Here is a 19,119-nt window from a genome sequence, read left to right as displayed (position 1 = left end):
GATGGGTTTTTATAAACCTCTATCTCCTCACTAAAATCATTAGATTCCTAGAGAAAACAAAGCCCTTTGAAATTTATCATTATTTCTTTTTCTTCTCTCATGATTTCTTAGACGTAATTGCCCTCAAGTGTTAATTAATGTGAGGGTTATTTAGCTACTTCCATGTATATATGGTTTGCTGCTCTGAGATGGACACTTTTTCTTCTTCTACTACTTTGTTGTTTCTTGGGTTTTTTTTTTTGTTGTTGTTGTGGTGGTGGTGGTGGTGTGGTTTTTGGTATCAGTAACGGCCAGACATTCCTGTCAGTGATGCCTTTATGATTCCTGTTTCCTTTGTACTCAGTCACTTCACTGGGTTTAAGGCATGCTTTGTGTATTTAGTTTTGTAAAAATAAAACTTTTAGTACAAATTTATTTTTATACAAATTTTTATGGCACAAGCAGCAAATTTGCTGTTTTAAGAAAATATATAAATATCCTTTTCTTCTGTACAAATATCTCCAGTATTCCCTATCCCATTTATAATTTTTTAACTGTACATGGTCTGCCTCACCCTTCTCTAATAGCTCCCTCCCCCCCTCCAGATCTCAACCAAATTCGTATTTACATTTTTATGTTGGAGGCAGTCAGAGGAGGAGGGCCCCTCCTCAGGAGGAGTCTGTACAAGGAGAGGGTGGTGGTGGGTAGAGGTGATGAGAGTAGCTCCTCTCTGTGTACGGAGAAGGTGGGCAGCTCTCATAGTTCTCTTCTGCTGACAAGTATTGGCTTCGTGGCGTGGGAGGTGGGGGCACAGGCTCTGAGTCATAGTTCAAGTCACTAGTGTAGCCCTTGGCTGTTGCCACGGAGGTCATTCTCCGGCTGGGAGCATAGTCACTGTCACAGACATCTGTGCTGCAGGGTGTGGTGGGGGGAGCAAAGTGCCGGTAACTGTATGGCCTATAGCTGGCACAGGAAGGAAATCAGGAGAGCGTTAGTTTCATAGGAAAGTGATTTTCCCCTCAAAATACCAATGCTATTGGATATAAATTTCACTGTGAAGCCAATAAGCTACTACACTATAAAAATGCACAGCCCAAGAGGCAATTTTCATGGCAGAGTGGAGGAAGAGAGCACGTAATTTTATATCTGCAAATAAAACATGGTTAGACGTGATTGCACAAGACAGGATGGCAATGCACAGGTGAATTCAATCTAGTTTCTGGATCTATAAAGTATCATTGTTAAGTTCTAGCACAGGATAAGAAAGAACTACTCAAAGTTGTACTTCATGGTCAACTTTGGAAAATCTCCATTACATATTATGCATTTAGTCGATATACTAAGTCTCATGGTTTCAGAAGAAGAATGGGTCTTTATTTAACACTCAAACAAGTTAGTATTCCCTCAAAGTTCTTCAACTGCACTGTAATTTACCTCATGAATAATTCAATGATGCCTGAAAATTTCATTCTATCTTTAAAACTCAAATATCATATAATGCAGACTGAATTTTGGTAGGCAGCTTAAAGGGCCCAAACTATCATTACTGTCACTATTACCAAAGGGAACTGCCATGGTTTGAGGAAGGGAGCATGTTGTCACAGAAGAATTTAAGTGAACATTAAAATAATAAACTCTAAATATCTGTGGAAGACCAATGAAATTTCTTGTTTGTATCTCAGACACCTAATTTTTTTACACTTGTTTATCTCTCTTTTCAAGCTCTATGCCTAGTAATCATTTATACTATGGTTAACTAAGAAAAAAAATCACTGGAAAGACAATGTATTAGTGAAAGTAAGAACTGACTTAAGAGTGCTAGTTTATCTATCATTCCTAATTCTAGCTGTAACTTCTTATACCACTTATATTCTAAGTATGGTTAAGTCATATCCTATTTATCTCAATCTAGATTTACTCATACACCTTCACAACAAGCAAAGTGACTGCAAGCGAGGGCCAAAAGCAGGCGTGACATTGAGTTATACAAGGTATACACCCAGTGACAGGGTGCTACAAGTCATGCCCACTGGGCACACGTAGGCCCTGCCTCCAAAGAAGCATCTGCCAGGGAACCCAAGTCACATGGCCTGCTGAGCAGGTTTCTCAAGCATTTTTTTCTTTGCTGCCAATATTGACATGATGTCATAGCGTATTTCAGGCCTTATCTTTCTTTCAATCTTCAATCAGGTGTTGAGGACTAGGTGAGATTTTCTTGGCTCAACATTTGAAAGGTTCAACATTTCCATTTCCATGAGGGGAGAAAAATTAGGGAAAAATGGGAAAGGGATTAACAAAACTCTTTTAAGTCTCCAGACTGACAAAATTTCAACAAATAACTTGACTCAGAAGAAAGAAACTGGGCTTAATTTGAGACATGGGAACTGATTAAATAAGAATTGTTTTTGATGTAGTTGTTCATTTTAATCAGCGTTTCATTCAATTTACTTATTTTTTTAAAATAAAAGTCAGGTTTTTCCTCTTGTTTTTCTAATTTTCAAGTTTCTGCTCACCTACTTTGGTTTTTTTAGAGCAAAGTAAGCAATCTTTACAATAAAAACAATCAGTTCAACGTTAGGCCTATCTCAAATAGTCTTACCTACATTCTGAGGTGAGAGTTCTGAAAAGGATGCTCTAAACAGCTTCTAAATGATTCCTATACATCTATAAGGTGCTATCACAGTCACTTGGAATGCCAGGTTATATAGAAGGTTAACAGGCACTTGACAGTTGTCAGTAACATTGGGCACTAAGTGTTTAGACAGAGTGTCAGTCTGTTAGCTTCCTGCTGGCCTTTCAAAAAAGATGGGAAGAGTTAAAATGACACACTAGTGGGCTCTCCCTGGTGACGCAATGGGTTAAAGCACTGCACTATGACGCAATGGGTTAAAGCACTGCACTATGAAGCCGTCAGGTGCTACTGCAGCAGGAGTTAGATTCCAGGCCAGGGAGCTGACCCACATGGGGCAGCAGACCTCTCCCGTCTCTCTCCCTGCTCCCTTCAGCAATGTACTTTGTCGATCTGCCTGTTCTGCTCCCCACTCTGTCTCTGATGAATCTTCTCACCACCTCTGTAACTCTGGCCTATACCTTAGTTCTGTATGCATAAATAAATGTATCTTTAAAAAAAAAAAAAAAGATGACACATTAGAACTATCCTGCTCAATAAACTCCACATTCTCAAATCAGCACAAAGGTCTAATTTCTCCTTTTGTGGCTTATATTTCACGTATTTTAAGTGAATCATGATTTGTTCCATGTAACTACATGAGGAATCTTTTATTGCAGATCACAGGAACATGCTTGAGCAATAGCTGAACTTTATCTCAAATTCTGTGCCCTTAATGTTCTCAACAATCCAACTAACTAAATCTGAATATTTACCTATTTTGAAATCAGTTGCTCTTCCTTGGAATACTGCCAAAGTCAGGGGGTTCTAATTTCCTACTCTAAAGCCAAGATCTATGACTTCTTAAAAAAGTGTAAAATGCTCTCAAGGGAACAGACTTGTGGCTGGGGCAATATCAGCATTCCCAGAGTAAGACAGCTCTTCTCTCTGGGGCCATCATCTGCTTCTTCAGGGCTATATAGCCCACAACTCGAATATTGTCTTTTCATTAATAATTTGACTTATATTAAAAAAGGATGTGAATTACCTGTAGGACCTATGAGTGGAAGGACTATTTGAAGAATAACCAAATTCCATAGTATAATGTGATCGCTCTGTGGCTGGGGATGGTGGAGGATTCAAAATCTAAAAGGAAAAATAAAGTATTAAAACAATAGTCTATCCCAGATGGAGACTAATATTAGATTTTCAACTTATCCTTCCTCATCTCTATCTACATATCCTTCTATTATACTATTCACAGTCCTATACTCCCCCAAAATAAACTTCAAATAGCATTTTAAAACTGTTGCTCCCCATTCTTTAGGATACAATTTCTTCATGACTAAACAGTACGTGGAAGGGAAAAGAAAATCTATAACCTGCAAGTCACTGGTATTAGTTCAGTACAGCTGGGTTCTCATATTTTTAAATTATAAGTGTTTAGAGAAAAACTAGACTCAGGAGAAATTCCACGTGTGCCTCTTTTGGGAGGTACTATTCAGTAGTTCTATTTCTTATCTCAAATCGGAAATTAAAGACAGCAGAGTTCAGATGTACTGGTTATTACACAGTAAACTCAAAGATTTGTAACTGCTAGCACTGTGGTATTAAGTCCTTTTTGATTCACCTCCTTTAGGAGATAGGTCTAATCTCTGTACTAAAACCCTTTTTACTTTACCATCGCTGAATAACCACATTTAAATGCATTAAGAATCTAAGATCCTATTTATCTCATACAAAGGAAAACAGATTGCATACCGCAGGGAAGTAAGTGCCTTTGGTGCTTGAAGAACTACTTGAAGATGCTCCTGTGACATGAGCTCGGTCATAAGGGGGTCCACTGCTTCCCCCCATGATACTGAGAGAACTGATCATTGATTTACCCCGAGACATTCCTAAAATAAATGAGGATAAATACTGAAAATGAAAAGAGCTAAAAACGTATATAGTATTAATTTTATTCAGTATCAGGATTACAAATACCAACAGTCAAATAGAATGAGTCTAAAACATACTATGTTCTTTCCCCCAATAATAACATTAAACATTTAATAAGGAAGGACTAAGTGTATCACAGAGCGGTAAACATTTGTAGGTGAGCTAGCAGAGAACAAGCCAAGAATAGCTCCTGTCTTTCCCTTCCCAGGATGGGAGCAGTACACTTCAAAATGAGAGGTATTAATCCCTTAGAGGAACTGAGAAGTAAAGGACTGGGGAGAGTGGAACTTGTAAAGCAGAGTAGATTAAAAGATTTGTTCAAAAGGAAACTAAAACCATTTTAATTTACCTAAGTAAAATGTATGGAAGATAATTTCTTAATCTACTGGATGTTAACTGTGTTGGAATCACAACCACAAATGCTAAAAAAGGATATTCTATCTTTTTCCCAGTCACTTCCCAAATTCCACTAACTGAAAATAGGTGTGGCAAAAAGGAATCATTATAATTAACAATTTAAAAAATGTCTGTCTGCTTGGCATTACACCCAAATAAGTTCTTTTTTTCAGAGGGTTTTGCCAGGCACTTACTCCATATTCACCAAAAGAAAGGCTTCTTTTCCCTGACGACACCATAAAGAACTGAAAGTCATACCTTCCCACATAGCAATATGGTCTACCCAAGTTCAGAACCGTGGTTACCTGGGTATGCCTACACAAACCCTAGCTCCACTCTCAATACCTGACGTTAGGAGAAAACAAAGACAATACTTCCTTTCCAGTTACCACCCAGTTTATTTCCATATCTCCGTTCACTAAAATTTAGGAAATCTGAATATACTTTTTGAGCACCTCTAATACTGGGCTTTCAATGGTACTGAGGTTCCCTCAGAGCGAACCTAAAATACTTTGTGGCTTAGGACATTTTCACCAAAGGACTAGGTGATTCACCTTCAGTACATTGCATCCAGAAAAACTGTCAGAAGGGCCTATTCCTATTATTTTTTATATCCGTTGGTAATTTCCACCAAACCATACCCAAGGTCTTCTGTGTAAGAGAAAAAGATAAAAGTAAGAGAACATCTGTTCTTTTAATATTTGAAACTCAAGTAGTTCAGGTTTTTTTAAAATAGTTATTTATGCACAGAAAGGGGATTCACCAGAGACAGAATGGGGAGCAGAACATGCAGATGTACTAAAATACACTGCTATGGGGAGCAGCGGCCAAGACGAGAGGTCTGCAGCACCATATGTGGGGCAGCTCCCTGTCCAGGGACCCAACTCAGGCCATAGTGGTAAGAGTGCTGAGACTTAACCTTAACCCTTAGGCCACCAGGGAGGCCCAAAGTTCTTGAGACTGAAGTGGAATCTAGGCATTTTCTATTTTCTAGCAATCTTGCCAGAACCCAAGACTTGATTCTCAGTGGATTAACTCACCTGGAAGAGATCCTGACAAAGAACTTGGGTGTGGCACATAACCAAGGGGCACAGAAGCTGGTCCATGAACTACGTAGTCGTTAGTCATGGTTTCCCCATCTCCTTTCATACGTGGACACAACATCCTCTGGCAGATAAAGTATATGGTTCCAGATACAAAAATGGTGACAATTACTCCAATAACTGAGCCAACTGTGTTGGTGGCCTGTGGTGCTGGCTCCTCAGTTGGGTCTAAAAATGGAAAAATACAGTACAGTTATATAATGGAAAAATATACGCAAATTCAAAAAAGCAATAAAAAGCAGGGCATCTGTCAAAATATGAGGCTAATCAAGATAATTCCTAAACATTTTAAAAAATAAGTATGTCTATACCATGACACATGGTTATATGGATAAATGTCATTATTAGGATGAATTAAAACAAACTATCCTTAAGTAAAGATAGAAATAAAACACATTGGGAAGTATAATTAAAAATCAATGGGGAAAAGATATTAAGGGAATTACAGATTTAAATACTATATGAAGATTAAACTACATATATAGTATTTATGAAGATTTAAAGACATATAAATAAAATCTATCCTTTATTCTGTATATCGTAACAATCAACAAATTGAGTTTAGAATTGCAGGGAAAATTTTAGAGTGAAATGGAAGATCCTAGAAAGTTATCAAATGTTCCACCTGGAATTGTGAAGATGCCAAAAGCAACCCTGAGCTTGATTTTAAGTTTGAAAGTGGCATTTCAGTCTGGCAAGGGAAATGAGAAGCTACAAAAAAGCGGTAGTTCTCAGGCCCAATAGGCCAATGCCATCAGGGTGAGCTTAGCTGAGGGCCAGGAACACAAAGTCTGATACCAGAGGGCCTAGACTTAGAAAAACCCTGCCCACGGCATCTACCTTCAACCACTCTCTGAGCTATCAGAGGTCTTAGAAGCAGAGAACATCAATGTCGCAGGAAATGTACAGGAATGTAGCAGGAAACAGCAAACCAGCTGATGAAATTAGAGCACTGTTCTTCTATCAAGGAGGAAAATCCTTCCATTCTGAGAGATTATAACTCAGGGGAAAGCCCAAGTTAAACCTTCCTTCTACTTCATTTTATCTCAGGTTTCCTAGCACATAACCCCTCCAGTGCAGGTTACTCCCACAGTGCTGTCCACCACTTGCCTTTTTTCTCCTCTACTAATTCTCTCTGGGAGATTTCACCTACTGCCTCAGCTTTATAATTAGTAAACTGAAGAGCTCAAATCTCTTTCTTGAGCTACAGACCTATGTAGCCAATAACTCTCTAAACAGATCCAAAAGGATACCCACAGGCAACTTCATGCCCAAAGTAAACAGTCACCATCATGTGTCATTATTCCTCGATTCCAGGGGCAAAGCCAATAATAAATAAATGATGGTGCTATAGCAAATTAAAAGCATTTAAATTAAATTTAAAAAAATAGAAATAGATTGATTTAAAACCTATACTGGCCAAACATTAACCTGCAGTCGATGTAGAACATTACTTCAATTTTCAAATTCTGCTCTATACTCTAGCTAATGACCCAATGGCATATCTGAATCAACCTAAACCTATCAACTACAGCCAGCAGTTACCAAATACTTTTTATATTATTTTGAAATAACTCTGAAGCCTATCCCCCTGCTTTCCATCACCACTGCTCCTCTTGATTTAAATCTTCATCTGCTGTCTGAACTACAGTAGTCTCCTAATCATTTTTAAATTACAGGCTGCAAGTTAACAGATGTTGAAAACAATTTGATGGACTGCAACCAGCATATAAAAATAGGGAATGTTAGAATGCACGCTACATAATGGGAGTGAGCAACGTTGCATGACAGTTTTGTTCCTCTATGTGTACACCCCCATCTTTACATTCTTCTTGATCTGGTCAAAAAGTTTGAAAGCAACCAGTCTAACCAATTTCCCTGCCAATAATCTTATCACCTCTAATGCATCTGTTTTACAGCTTTCATAATTATGAGGTCATGACAATGTTAAGCTTTCAAAGACTCAATTGTCTGGAATGCTGTGTAGACTCTAAAAGCAAAGTTCTTTATGATCATACCTTTATGTATGTTATAGCTGACTGACACCCTTCAAGAAGTAGCCTATGTTTTGGTAGACCCATTTACAAGTAGTTTCCCAAAGTTTCCTACTACATTCTGCTTTTCAACAGGGTATTTGTTTCCTCTGCCTGGAATGTAGTGTCTCTGTTTAAGTGCATAATGAACACCATTTTTTAAAAGATTGATTTATTTTTGCATACAAGAGCTGGGTTATCGGCTAGATATGAGGGGGTGAGAGGATTCACCAGAGACAGAGTGGGGAGCAGAACAACAAATGTACTAGGGCGAGCAGCAGAGAGGCAGGAGAGGTCTGCTGTGCCATGTGGGTCAGCTCCCTGGCCGGGGATCGAACTCGTGCTGCAGTGGTGCTGCATCTTCACCCCCTTTGCCATCAGGGAGGCTCCAGTTAACATTATCCATTGATCAACACCCCATTTAACACTTTTCTCCTAAGAAATCTTCCTTTATGTACTTTATCTTCTTTCCTAAGGATTTGACCATTCTCCCCTTTGTGCTATTACTAATAAAGAGATCTATTATCACACATTTGGTATCACTTACCCCTTTCCTTTATCAGTAGTATCCATCATAAGCCAAACTATATGTTTATATATATTATCAGTGAATTATTTTACAATCACCAAGCCAAATTTTATTAACTTTAAAGATGAAGATACTACGGTTTATCAAGACCAAATAATGTACTTGTAAGAAGTGGTGCTTGGATTCACATCCATATATGCCTAGCTTCAAAACTGCTATCTTTCTACTAACTTAGCCACAGAGGACTTTCAGAAGCCTGGTGCAGTACGATGTTCTCACAGTACTTTGTACCACATAGCATCTATTCAATATTGCTGTTGAATAAATGAATGGATCCTAAAAGTATTAGTGAATATTCCACTTGAACTTTGTAAAAGCACCATATGAAATTATATTAAACGTTTTTAAATGAATTTTAACTAAAATTCTATTAAACCAGTTCTTGACAGGGTAAGTGTGGCTTAATTACATTCGGTATTAAGTTATCCACTTTGGGCCACATTTTATGTCAGGATACTGGTAAGTAGTCATGAACCTTAAAGAAACTATAATAGGCTCTTCAGTCAAGGGTCTCTAGGCTTAAGGGTTAAAATTGGTCCAAGTATCCTCAAGTTTATGGAAGTAATCGGAATCACTGACAAACTGTTGGAAATACATCAAGAAAAATAAGGGAGAATACTAAATATCAACTAATGTTCACAAACTAAATTTAGACCACTAGTTAATTTCCATGTATCTAAACTGTCTAAGAATTCCCTTATGTTTGTTGTGACAAAAAGTGTTAATTCTTTTTTAATGTTTTGTGGAAATTTTTGAGCATATAAGCAAGCTGTGGTTTTTAAGAAAATACTAAAAAACAGAACTGCTATAAATAACTTAATACTTATTTCTTAATAAGAAAATATTGATTAAAAGTAAACCACACATATAAAAATTATTAAAGTTCTCAAGGGTAGTATACACGGTTATTATTACTTACAACAATCCAGCTCATCTGATTTATCACTGCAATCCACATTATGATCACATTTCTTGTGTTTTCCAATGCACTGACCATTGGCACAGCGGAACTGATCAATTAAACAAAGCACTGGGGGAAAATTGCAAACAGTTTTCTTATTTTTACTATAATGTAAAGTCAAACTCTGAAAAGAGTCAAAAGTACTTTTAGCTATAACTTACAAATTATTCTCTGGGTATTTCCATTGATGAAAGAGTAGAAAAAAGAACTCAACAGGAAATATCCCATTTTTTTTTATTAGAGATCACTTTATACAAATAATTCTATTAAGAACTTAAAAATTTTATATGCATTTCTAGACACTGAAAATTATCTAGAAAACCTGCTGGTTTGCTTGGCTTGAAAAAAATGTTTGAAAAATAAGTTTTGTTTTGTTTTCAAACAATGTTAGAGGTTAGTGGAAAATAAGAAAACTAAATGGTAGTAAGCAAACCCAACAGTTCTAAATTCAATGGAAAGAACAATTATATGCTGAAGGTCTAATGTTTTGAATGTATTTCTTAATTTTCAAAGTTTATTGATCCGTCTAAGCATTATGCACATTAAATAAATTAAAACAATAATCTGAAAATGCCACTATGCCTAAAACATGATAAAGTACAATGTACTCGAAAAACTCCAAATCTACCATGGAGTCAAAGTAATACTATGAATTTAGACAACTTAATAGAAAATAACTATAGAACCATCTGGCTACCTTCACAGTTCTTCTCATCTGATTTATCCTGGCAGTTTGCATCTCCATTGCATCGGAGGGCACCATCAATGCACTGCCCACTGGCACACTGGAACTGGGACTCTGAGCAGACAGGACAGTTTAACTCATCACTGTGGTCTTCACATTCAGTAAATCCATCGCACCTCCAAGCCACAGGGATACAGTCAATTTCCCCCGTGAAACAAGTAAACTGCTGCGGAGAACATGTTGGGGGTTCTTCAAGTAAACAAGGCAGAAGAAGTAACAAGAACACATAACAGTCAGCAAAAAAAAAACACACCTAAATAAAGCACATTTAGTAATTAAAGAAATATAAAACAATATATAATTTATGAACTATCTCATCTAATTAGGAAAAAAGCAGAATTTTTATTCATACTTCATCTGTACTCACTGTCTTACAAATAGTAAGGCAGAAGTTTCTCATATTGTAATTCAAGTAAGATTATTCCATTTGTAAGCCTTTATAATTTCATACATATCCTAGAATAAGCACTAACCATCAACTTATATATATTTTAAAATTAGCCTAGAATTCCTAAATTTTAGCTTTGAGTTTCTCAAAAAGTGACCTATTAATCCATGGTGTCCCAAGACCCCTTTCATGAGATCCTTAAGTCAAAACTATTCTAGAATAATGTGTGTATGTCACTTGCTGTGTATCTCACTGTGTACACACTTGTGTGTATCTCACTGCATTTGCTCTGGTGCCACCAAAGGTATGATGGTTAACACTGTTGGCAACTTAGAAGCCAAGGGAATGCAACTACACTATACAAATAGTAGTCACTGTACTCTACACAGCCACACAACTTCTTAGTTAAAAAAAAAAAAGAAAATATTAGTTATAGTAAAAACCAACCTTTGTGCAACAACCTTTGTGCAAGTCCCTTTGGCATTCTGTTTGATGAATATGTTTTTAAATCATACTGCATTCCTAAGTATAATGGTTTCTCAAGGGAAAGCATGAGTTGTAACTCAATCCAGAATTAAACACCATTTTCATTTAAAAAAAATCTGACAGATAAACTATAATTACCTATACGTGGATATTTAGTAGGAACTTTAAAAAATAAAGTGGTGAACCTGTTCCTTCAAAGAGAACAATGGCAAATCATACCACTGTACTCTGTGGCAAAATAAAGTATTGAAGCTTTCATCCAGAAATGATAATCTTGGAAAACTTGTACCTGATACTGTAAGCCTGACAGACCTACAGTACTTAAAGATGTTGCTGATGAGACAGAAAGTGCTATTGCTATGTGATTTTTATATTGTATAGTAAAATGCATCAAACTTCTAATAATCTGAGAATTTCTGAATGGAATTCTAATACCTTTAAAAGAGCAAGGCTTAAGTTCATAAATCACACATGGCAAAATATTCATTCAGAGCACAAAATAGATGAACAAATTTTAATATAAGGAAAGTTATTTTACATGGTTTAAAATTCCACCCTGCAACTAACCCTACAGAAACTACCATTTGGCAAGATTTAATACAGAATTCAAGATGAATACCCAGTTTGAAAAGGCATTTACTATAGTCCTGTTTTCCAACTATGTATCTGCATGACGCCAAATTTCTTTATATATAACATCAAAACTATATATTACAACAGACTGAATACAAGTTAACATGAGAATTCAGACCGATAATAAAAGATTACAGAAATGTTCTAACAAATGGCACACTTACCACTAACAATATTTTGCTTTGGAAAATAGTTAATTTTTCAAACAGATTTCACTTGAGAACACAGAAAGGCTTGTTATTGTGATTTCTTGATGATATCTTTTGATGTTCTTGGTTTTAAATTTAGCATGATGTGTACAAAACAAGAGCTCTTGGGGTCCTTAGTATTTTTGAATTTGATATGTATTTATTTGTGTATTGCATTTTTAAAGGACAGGTTTATTAGAAAAAGGAGAAAAGGACAGGCATCTATCTAGTCATAGGTAGGTCTGAGAGATGCCCACAGTAATTTTTTTTTTTTAAGATTTATTTATTTGTTCATACAGAACTGGGGTACAGGCCAGAGGCTCAGGGGCGGCGAGAGGATTCACCAGAGACAGAGCGGGGAGCAGAACAGGCAGATCTACGAAGTACACTGCTGAGGGAATTAGCGGGCGGGTCAGGAGAGGTCTGCCACGACATGTGGTCACCTCTGGGGCAGGCAGGAATTGAACTCATGCTGAAGTGGCTTTAGCTTCTCAGTGTTGTGCTTTAACCCGCTGCGCCACCAGGGAGGGCCCCCACAGTAATTTTTTAAAATGTAAAAATAAGCTGAGATCAACAGTTTGAGAATTATAAGTCAAGCCCAATGTCTATGTTTTGCAACGAAGGAAATGAGGTTGAGAGAGGCTATGTGACTGCTGAAAGTCATAAAGCTTTCTATAAACAAGAGAGGATTAAAAAAAAAAAAAACCAGGCAAGGCAAGGAGTCTCCCTTTACCCTAGTGCCTTACTGTAATGCAGGCTAAATGAGTTATTTTGCTGTATTTTTAAAAAAAAGATTTACTTTATTTATGCATAGAAGAATTGGGGTATAGGCTAGAGGTGCGCGGGAGGGGCAGTGAGAGGATTCACCAAAAACAGAGTGTGGAGCAAAATAGGCAGATATACTGCTGAGAGGAGCAGTGGGTGAGACAGGAGAGGTCTGCTGTGCCACGTGGGTCAGTTCCCTGGCCAGGAATCAAATTCATGTCACAGTAACTGGCAATAGCTTGACAGGGCTGAGACTTTAACCCTTGTATCAACAGAGGCCCTAAATGACTAATTTTAAAAACTTAACTGTAGGGAATACAACTTTAGTATATTATTATGAGTCAGAAACCCTTTTGTCATTAAAACAGAAAATACTGCAGATTACTAGAGAATATTTTAAATGGGGAATATGAGGTATTATTTGCATGAAGAATTTCAGCTTATTATGTATTCAGCACTGTATTAGGTTGGTCAGAGAACTGCAGTAGGTAAAATATGGTCCATTACTTAAAAGGGTTTTTCCTTTGGTTGGGATATGCAAAGACTGTTCAATATAAAACATATTTTTGTTTCACTCTGACCTGCATGTCATGCAAATGGTGTAGGAAATGCAACAATTCAAAGAAAGGAGAGACCAAAAATAGCTAGTAAAGATCATGAGGATACAGCTTGCACCTTGGTATGCTAGTCAAATTTAATATGGCCATGCAAAAAGAGAACTACATCCCTGAAACACCACAAGTAAAGCCAGAGAGGCAAAAAAACAAAACAAAAAACCACCCAACAAAAACATGCTATGGTCATCAGCAAACTATAAACAACCAACAAAATTAAAGCAAGCAAGTTAAGAAACTGAGATAGGTTAACAGGCTCAAATGAAAACATGTCTCGAAGGTCAGATAGAGGCATTTAGAGTCTGCATTTCATTAACTTTGCTATAAAGTCAGCATTAAATCACAAATCATACAAACATACACTGCACTTTTTAAAGATTTCTTTATTTATGCATATAAGAGCCAGAGGTATAGGGGTTGGGGGTGTGAGGGGATAAGAGGATTAATCAGAGACAGAGTGGGGAGCAGAACAGGCAAGACAGGAGAGGTCTGCTGTGCCATGTGGGTCAGCTCCCTGGCTGGGAATCAAACTCCTCTGCAGTAGCTGCCAATAGCTTCATGGTGCTGAGTTTTAGCCCCTTGCGTCACCAGGGAGGCCCTACACTTTTATTCTTAATCACAAAAATTTTTAAACTAAAATTTCCCTCAAGAATAGTAAAATGTGGCATATTTACAAAGTGAAAATACTACTCAGCAATAAAAACTACTGATGTACTCCACTTACACAGCTGATTCACAAAAATATTTTTAAAAGAGTACATATGTCATGATATAGTTAAATAAAGTTCAAGAACTAGTAATACTAAAGTTCAAGAACACAGGGGTAAAAACCAAATTAGTGGTTATTTCTATAAGAGAACTAACTGCCTACTAGCAGACATAAGGATACTTTTTTTCAACAACTGTATGTCTTGATTTGAGTGCTGGTGACAGAAAATGTTTAATTTTGTTAAAGTACATAAAAATATCACTCAATTGGGAAAAAAATCAAGTTTCTTAACACATGTTCTAAATGGAAAGTACTATCTTTGATTCTGTATTATCATTACATAAAGTAAATTTCTAGGATTTGCCAGAGTAATAACCTGGCATCATGATGTAGAAAACTTACAAGTTTTTTAATTGTGATAAAATACAAAAAAACATGACATTTACCACGTGAACCATTTTAAAACAACTGTATAGTTCAGTGGCATTAAGTACATTCACACTGCTTTTTCATGGGGTGCATATCTGATCTATCCAATTGAATTGCACATTCCATTATAAAAATCTTCAAATGTCCTGCAGTCCAAACAAAATTGCCTCACAGATGTTACTCAGTGTTATTAAAACAAAAACAAGAAAAACTTTTTAAAGTGAGAATCAAGTGCTCTTGTAACATGACCTTAAATCGATTTTTATATTTTAAGGGTATGTCATCTTTGTATATATAAGTAAGTAGTATAGGTGTCATCACACTATTTTAATATGGTTCTCCTCATTGGAGTCATACTCTGGCTACGCTTTTACAACAAATATCATCAAAATGTTTAATAGCTGCATAAATTCAGTTATTTTACTTAAATTTTCCTGATATTAAAAATCATCTTGTTTTACAATATCTACTTTAAAGGACAATCTTTCTCCTTCAGTTGAATTAAATAGAATTATTCCAAGAGGAAGATATCTGAGTTAAAGGAATGAATATTTCGGTGTTTAGAGTCAACATACTATGCTTTAACAAATGAACATGCCAATTTGTTTTAGCACCATAGGTAAATGACCCAATTTCGCTACAACATTTTCACTGCCCAGTGATATCTAAAATATATATACATATATACACATTGGTAAATCAATTTTAAAAAACCAGGAAAATGCTGATGGTTTTGGACAATTTTCTTTTCACTGGGTACTTAAACTGACAGAATCTAGAATCCAGGGCTGGGACATGGCAAGAAGGAAATTATCTCATCCTGTTACCCTTTGGGGGTAGAAAAAGCAACTTTCTTATTCGGGAACACACTTGCTCACAGAATGAGTTTCCTCTAATACCACTTTCTTCTGAGAGCCAGAAGGGGCTCTTCTGTCAAGATGGATTTACTATTAACTCAAATGCCTCATAAGAGTGCAGATAAATAAAACAGAAGTGACGATCAAGTTTGGAGAAAGCAATTTCACTGTCAAATCTCATAATGCCAGAATAACTAACAGAGCAAGTTAACTGTCACTTAGGTACACACAAGAAAGTGACATCTTTACCTCCACATGACAGCTCATCTTGAAGCAGAACCAAGTGCATGGGGCAAGAGCACCTTGTAGTCCCATCTCCTTTTACAAGACAAATATGTGAACAGCCACCATTATCCTGAGCACACGGATGCTGTTCTGCAAAAGAAAAATCAATTGTTAATGAATTATCAAAGACACTAAATATGAGGTCACCTTGGACTTGATTTTCACAAAATTCTTCACTTCATCCCTATACAATCTACAAGAAAATGCAGACAACTTTGAAACACAGTATATTATATTTGTGTTAACCACATATTTATGTATCTAAATATCTACTAGATGTCAACATATTGTAACAAATATCTTAAGCAAGCCAGTAGTGCAACTCAGGTTAATATTTGTGAATAAGAAAAGTTGATTGATGTAACTAAAAGAAATTGCTAAAGAGGATGATTAGACACATATTATTTTATTTAAAATTATTAAAACTTTTCTAAACTCAAAATTTTACCTTAAATTCATCTTTACTGAAAGATAACTTTACTCAAAAAGTACATTTTAATGAGAAATTAACTGAAAGTTTTTAAAGTATTAGAAGGAAAAATCCTAAGGTTATATGAAACTCATTCAGAGACAACCAAAATTATCTGCTTGGTTAACTGCAAAAGATAACTTGCAATGTTACAAATGTCTAATTTCCACATATTGAGGTTAAATTAAGTAAGTCACTGTCAGGTAACCTTATTAAGCTTGTCTGACAGATTATACTTAATGAAATCAAATACATTTGATCTAAATTTTCTACTTAACTTGTGTTAAGAAATAACTCACCATGTGTGTCATTACCAACATCTCATGTAGCCAGCCACCTGTTCATTATTTGACCTATAATAATGCATCAGGTCTGCTTCAGAGTGTGCTGCTGAGATTGAAGGAGTAGGCTATCCGTAACACCTAGTGTGTTTATGATAACATAGGTGTCCCAAAACAGACATCAGTTATTATATGAAAAACTCCACCTATACTTCAGTTTTCAACATTTTCATTCCATGACATTTTTAATAAAGAAAATCTCATTTCCTGAATATCATTAGAAATTTGAAAAAAAACTTCTGAACTATTAAAACATAACTAAATGTTGAATTATGTAAAAAGATATCACCTCTGAAATTCTGAGTATCTGCTGAGACTTTCTGCAATAAAATATTCATATATCAATTTAATAGCTTAGGTACTACCTGATCTGTATAAAAAATCTCAGCATGAGGCCCTCCTGGTGGCACAGCAGGTTAAAGCACAGCACTGAGAATCTAAAGCCGCTTCCTCATGAGTTCGATTCCCGCCTGCCCCGGAGGTGACCACCTGGTATGGCAGACCTCTCCTGACCCGCCTGCTGCTCCCCTCAGCAGTGTACTTCGTAGATCTGCCTATTCTGCTCCCCACTCTGTCTCTGGTGAAACCTCTCACTGCCCTTGAGCCTCTGGTCTATACCCCAGTTCTGTATGTACAAATAAATAAATCTTAAAAAAAAAAAATAAAATCTCAGCATGAGTTACATGTAACAAAATTGACACTTCCAACTTTCTGATTCTCAAATCATACATTGACCATATTGAACAAGCAATGTTATCCTCATTTCCCTTCTCTCCTTCCATACTCCAATTTCATTTGAAAGCATTCCAATGAGAAGTTAAAGAGTTCAAAGGCACTCTCTCCATGCCCCAATTTAACATTAGCATTCCAGGTACTACCATATTATGTCTATAGCAGTGATTGCTACAGATACCTTTGATTACACACACACATTAACAAGTAACTAAGTCAAGATGATTAGCCATTTTTAAAAGTTTTCAATAGGATAAAAGTAGATATTTTGGTTACTTTTAAAGCAGAGAATGGAAACTTAAAAGGAAAAAAACAAGCACTTAAGGACACAATGGGTTTTAGTTTTGTTACTATTTAAGAATAAGGTTATTCCATGATAATTACATTGAAAATGAGCAAGCCCATTCCTTTCTGTCAATTCTTATTTTTGCAGAGAAAAGACATTTAATTTGAAAAGCTCCCAGGTCAATGTGACATTTTAAAAAAAAACAAACAAAATGGCAAACTAAAAGTACATCAAAATTCTGAAGAGGTAAAAAACACAAAAGAACATTTTAATTCTTTAACTTCTTACAACAAACTCACATCTTATAATTAGCATACACCAACAGCACTTACTATATTCCTGAAGATTCAGCTCTTTCACTGCATGAATGTCACTAAGCTGGGCAATTCGAGCCTGGACTTTGGTTCTACCCTCTTGACCTGTCATGTCAATTTTTTCAATCATTTGCTGCTGTTTATCAATCCAATATAGCCAGTTTTCAAACACAGTCAGTCCCACTGGCTGCAAAATATTGGAGTCTTCTAACACTATCCGGTTGGCACCTTGGAACACAAGAACATTCAAAAGAAATGATTAGACGACTACTGAGAACCAGTTAAAGATCATAAAAGTATTGAAAAAGATAAAGAGGATAAGCTTCTACCACAGAACTTAAAAACATTCTAAGAAAAGATGTATACATACCAGAAAACAGGTAACAGAGTAAACATTCAGGTACAGTCGAGCAAAGTGTCAACATAAAGGAATGCCAAGTTCTTAGAAAGGTACTTAAAACAGTTTTCAAATGTGCAGTCCATTTTAAAAATTACATTTTATTAAAAATTTTAATATACAAGACAAATAAATATGGTGCTACTCTAGAGGAAACAGAGGGAATGAGTTTAGAGATCTGGATTTTGGGCCTCTCCCACACACTTGAGGGGAGTACCTGGTATCTGCAAAGAACAACTCCACCCTCACGCCACCTGGCTACTAAGAATGAGGAAAAATGGCTGACTCAGAGTTTACCTGGGACAAGGCTCCCCTCAAAGTAAGAATTCTTCATACAACATCCCCTACATGAAGCCATCAGACTCAGCCAGATTATAAAGTTCTTTCCTTCTCACAATAGGACTTCAAATATATATTTTCATGGTTCATAAGTAATAAATTCAATCAAAGAAAGGCAACAGTTTATATTAAATTCCAGGAAAGAAGCAAACATAAATAGAAGTTTCAATAAATGGAGGAGAACAGGGAGCTATTCCAGATGATAAGGCATTCTACATGAACTAAGTGAACATTCCAATCTGTGGCATTAAACACAATGGCTTATAATAATAAGTACTGCTCTTCTCCTTCCCACAGTTACATATGCTCCCTTCTAAAAATCTACATAGCATTTATGCATGCTCTCTTCTAAAATTCTAATAAAATGGCATTACAATTAAGACACGAAGCCATAAGGACAAGTAGCTCAGAAGCACAGAAAAGCAGTGAAATCTAGAAGCTGGGAGGACAGACCAGAGATAATCACATAAGAGCTGAGAGAAAGCTACATGCCTGCAGTCAGTGAAATCAGTAATAAAACTGACCAGTTCAA

General features: G+C 36.2%; 1 protein-coding gene across 1 annotated transcript in view; it reads right to left on the bottom strand.

The window, feature by feature from the left end:
- Positions 1–230: 230 nt before the first annotated feature.
- LRP6 (low density lipoprotein receptor-related protein 6) overlaps positions 231–19,119 on the bottom strand; it is a 128,691-nt gene continuing 109,802 nt past the window's right edge. The window contains exons 16-23 of the mRNA XM_004693271.2: positions 17,870–18,079; positions 15,674–15,799; positions 10,308–10,544; positions 9,569–9,679; positions 5,965–6,195; positions 4,349–4,485; positions 3,636–3,733; positions 231–942 (exon numbers count right to left, since the gene is read on the bottom strand). Of these exons, the coding sequence (XP_004693328.1) occupies positions 648–942; positions 3,636–3,733; positions 4,349–4,485; positions 5,965–6,195; positions 9,569–9,679; positions 10,308–10,544; positions 15,674–15,799; positions 17,870–18,079 (1,445 nt within the window). The 3' untranslated portion in view covers positions 231–647. The remainder of the gene's footprint in view (positions 943–3,635; positions 3,734–4,348; positions 4,486–5,964; positions 6,196–9,568; positions 9,680–10,307; positions 10,545–15,673; positions 15,800–17,869; positions 18,080–19,119) is intronic.

Source organism: Condylura cristata, unplaced genomic scaffold (genome assembly GCF_000260355.1).
Source record: "Condylura cristata isolate star-nosed mole 26May11 unplaced genomic scaffold, ConCri1.0 scaffold00036, whole genome shotgun sequence".
Taxonomy (NCBI): domain Eukaryota; kingdom Metazoa; phylum Chordata; class Mammalia; order Eulipotyphla; family Talpidae; genus Condylura; species Condylura cristata.
Note: the sequence above shows the minus strand (reverse complement) of the source record. Positions and strands in the feature narration are given on the sequence as shown.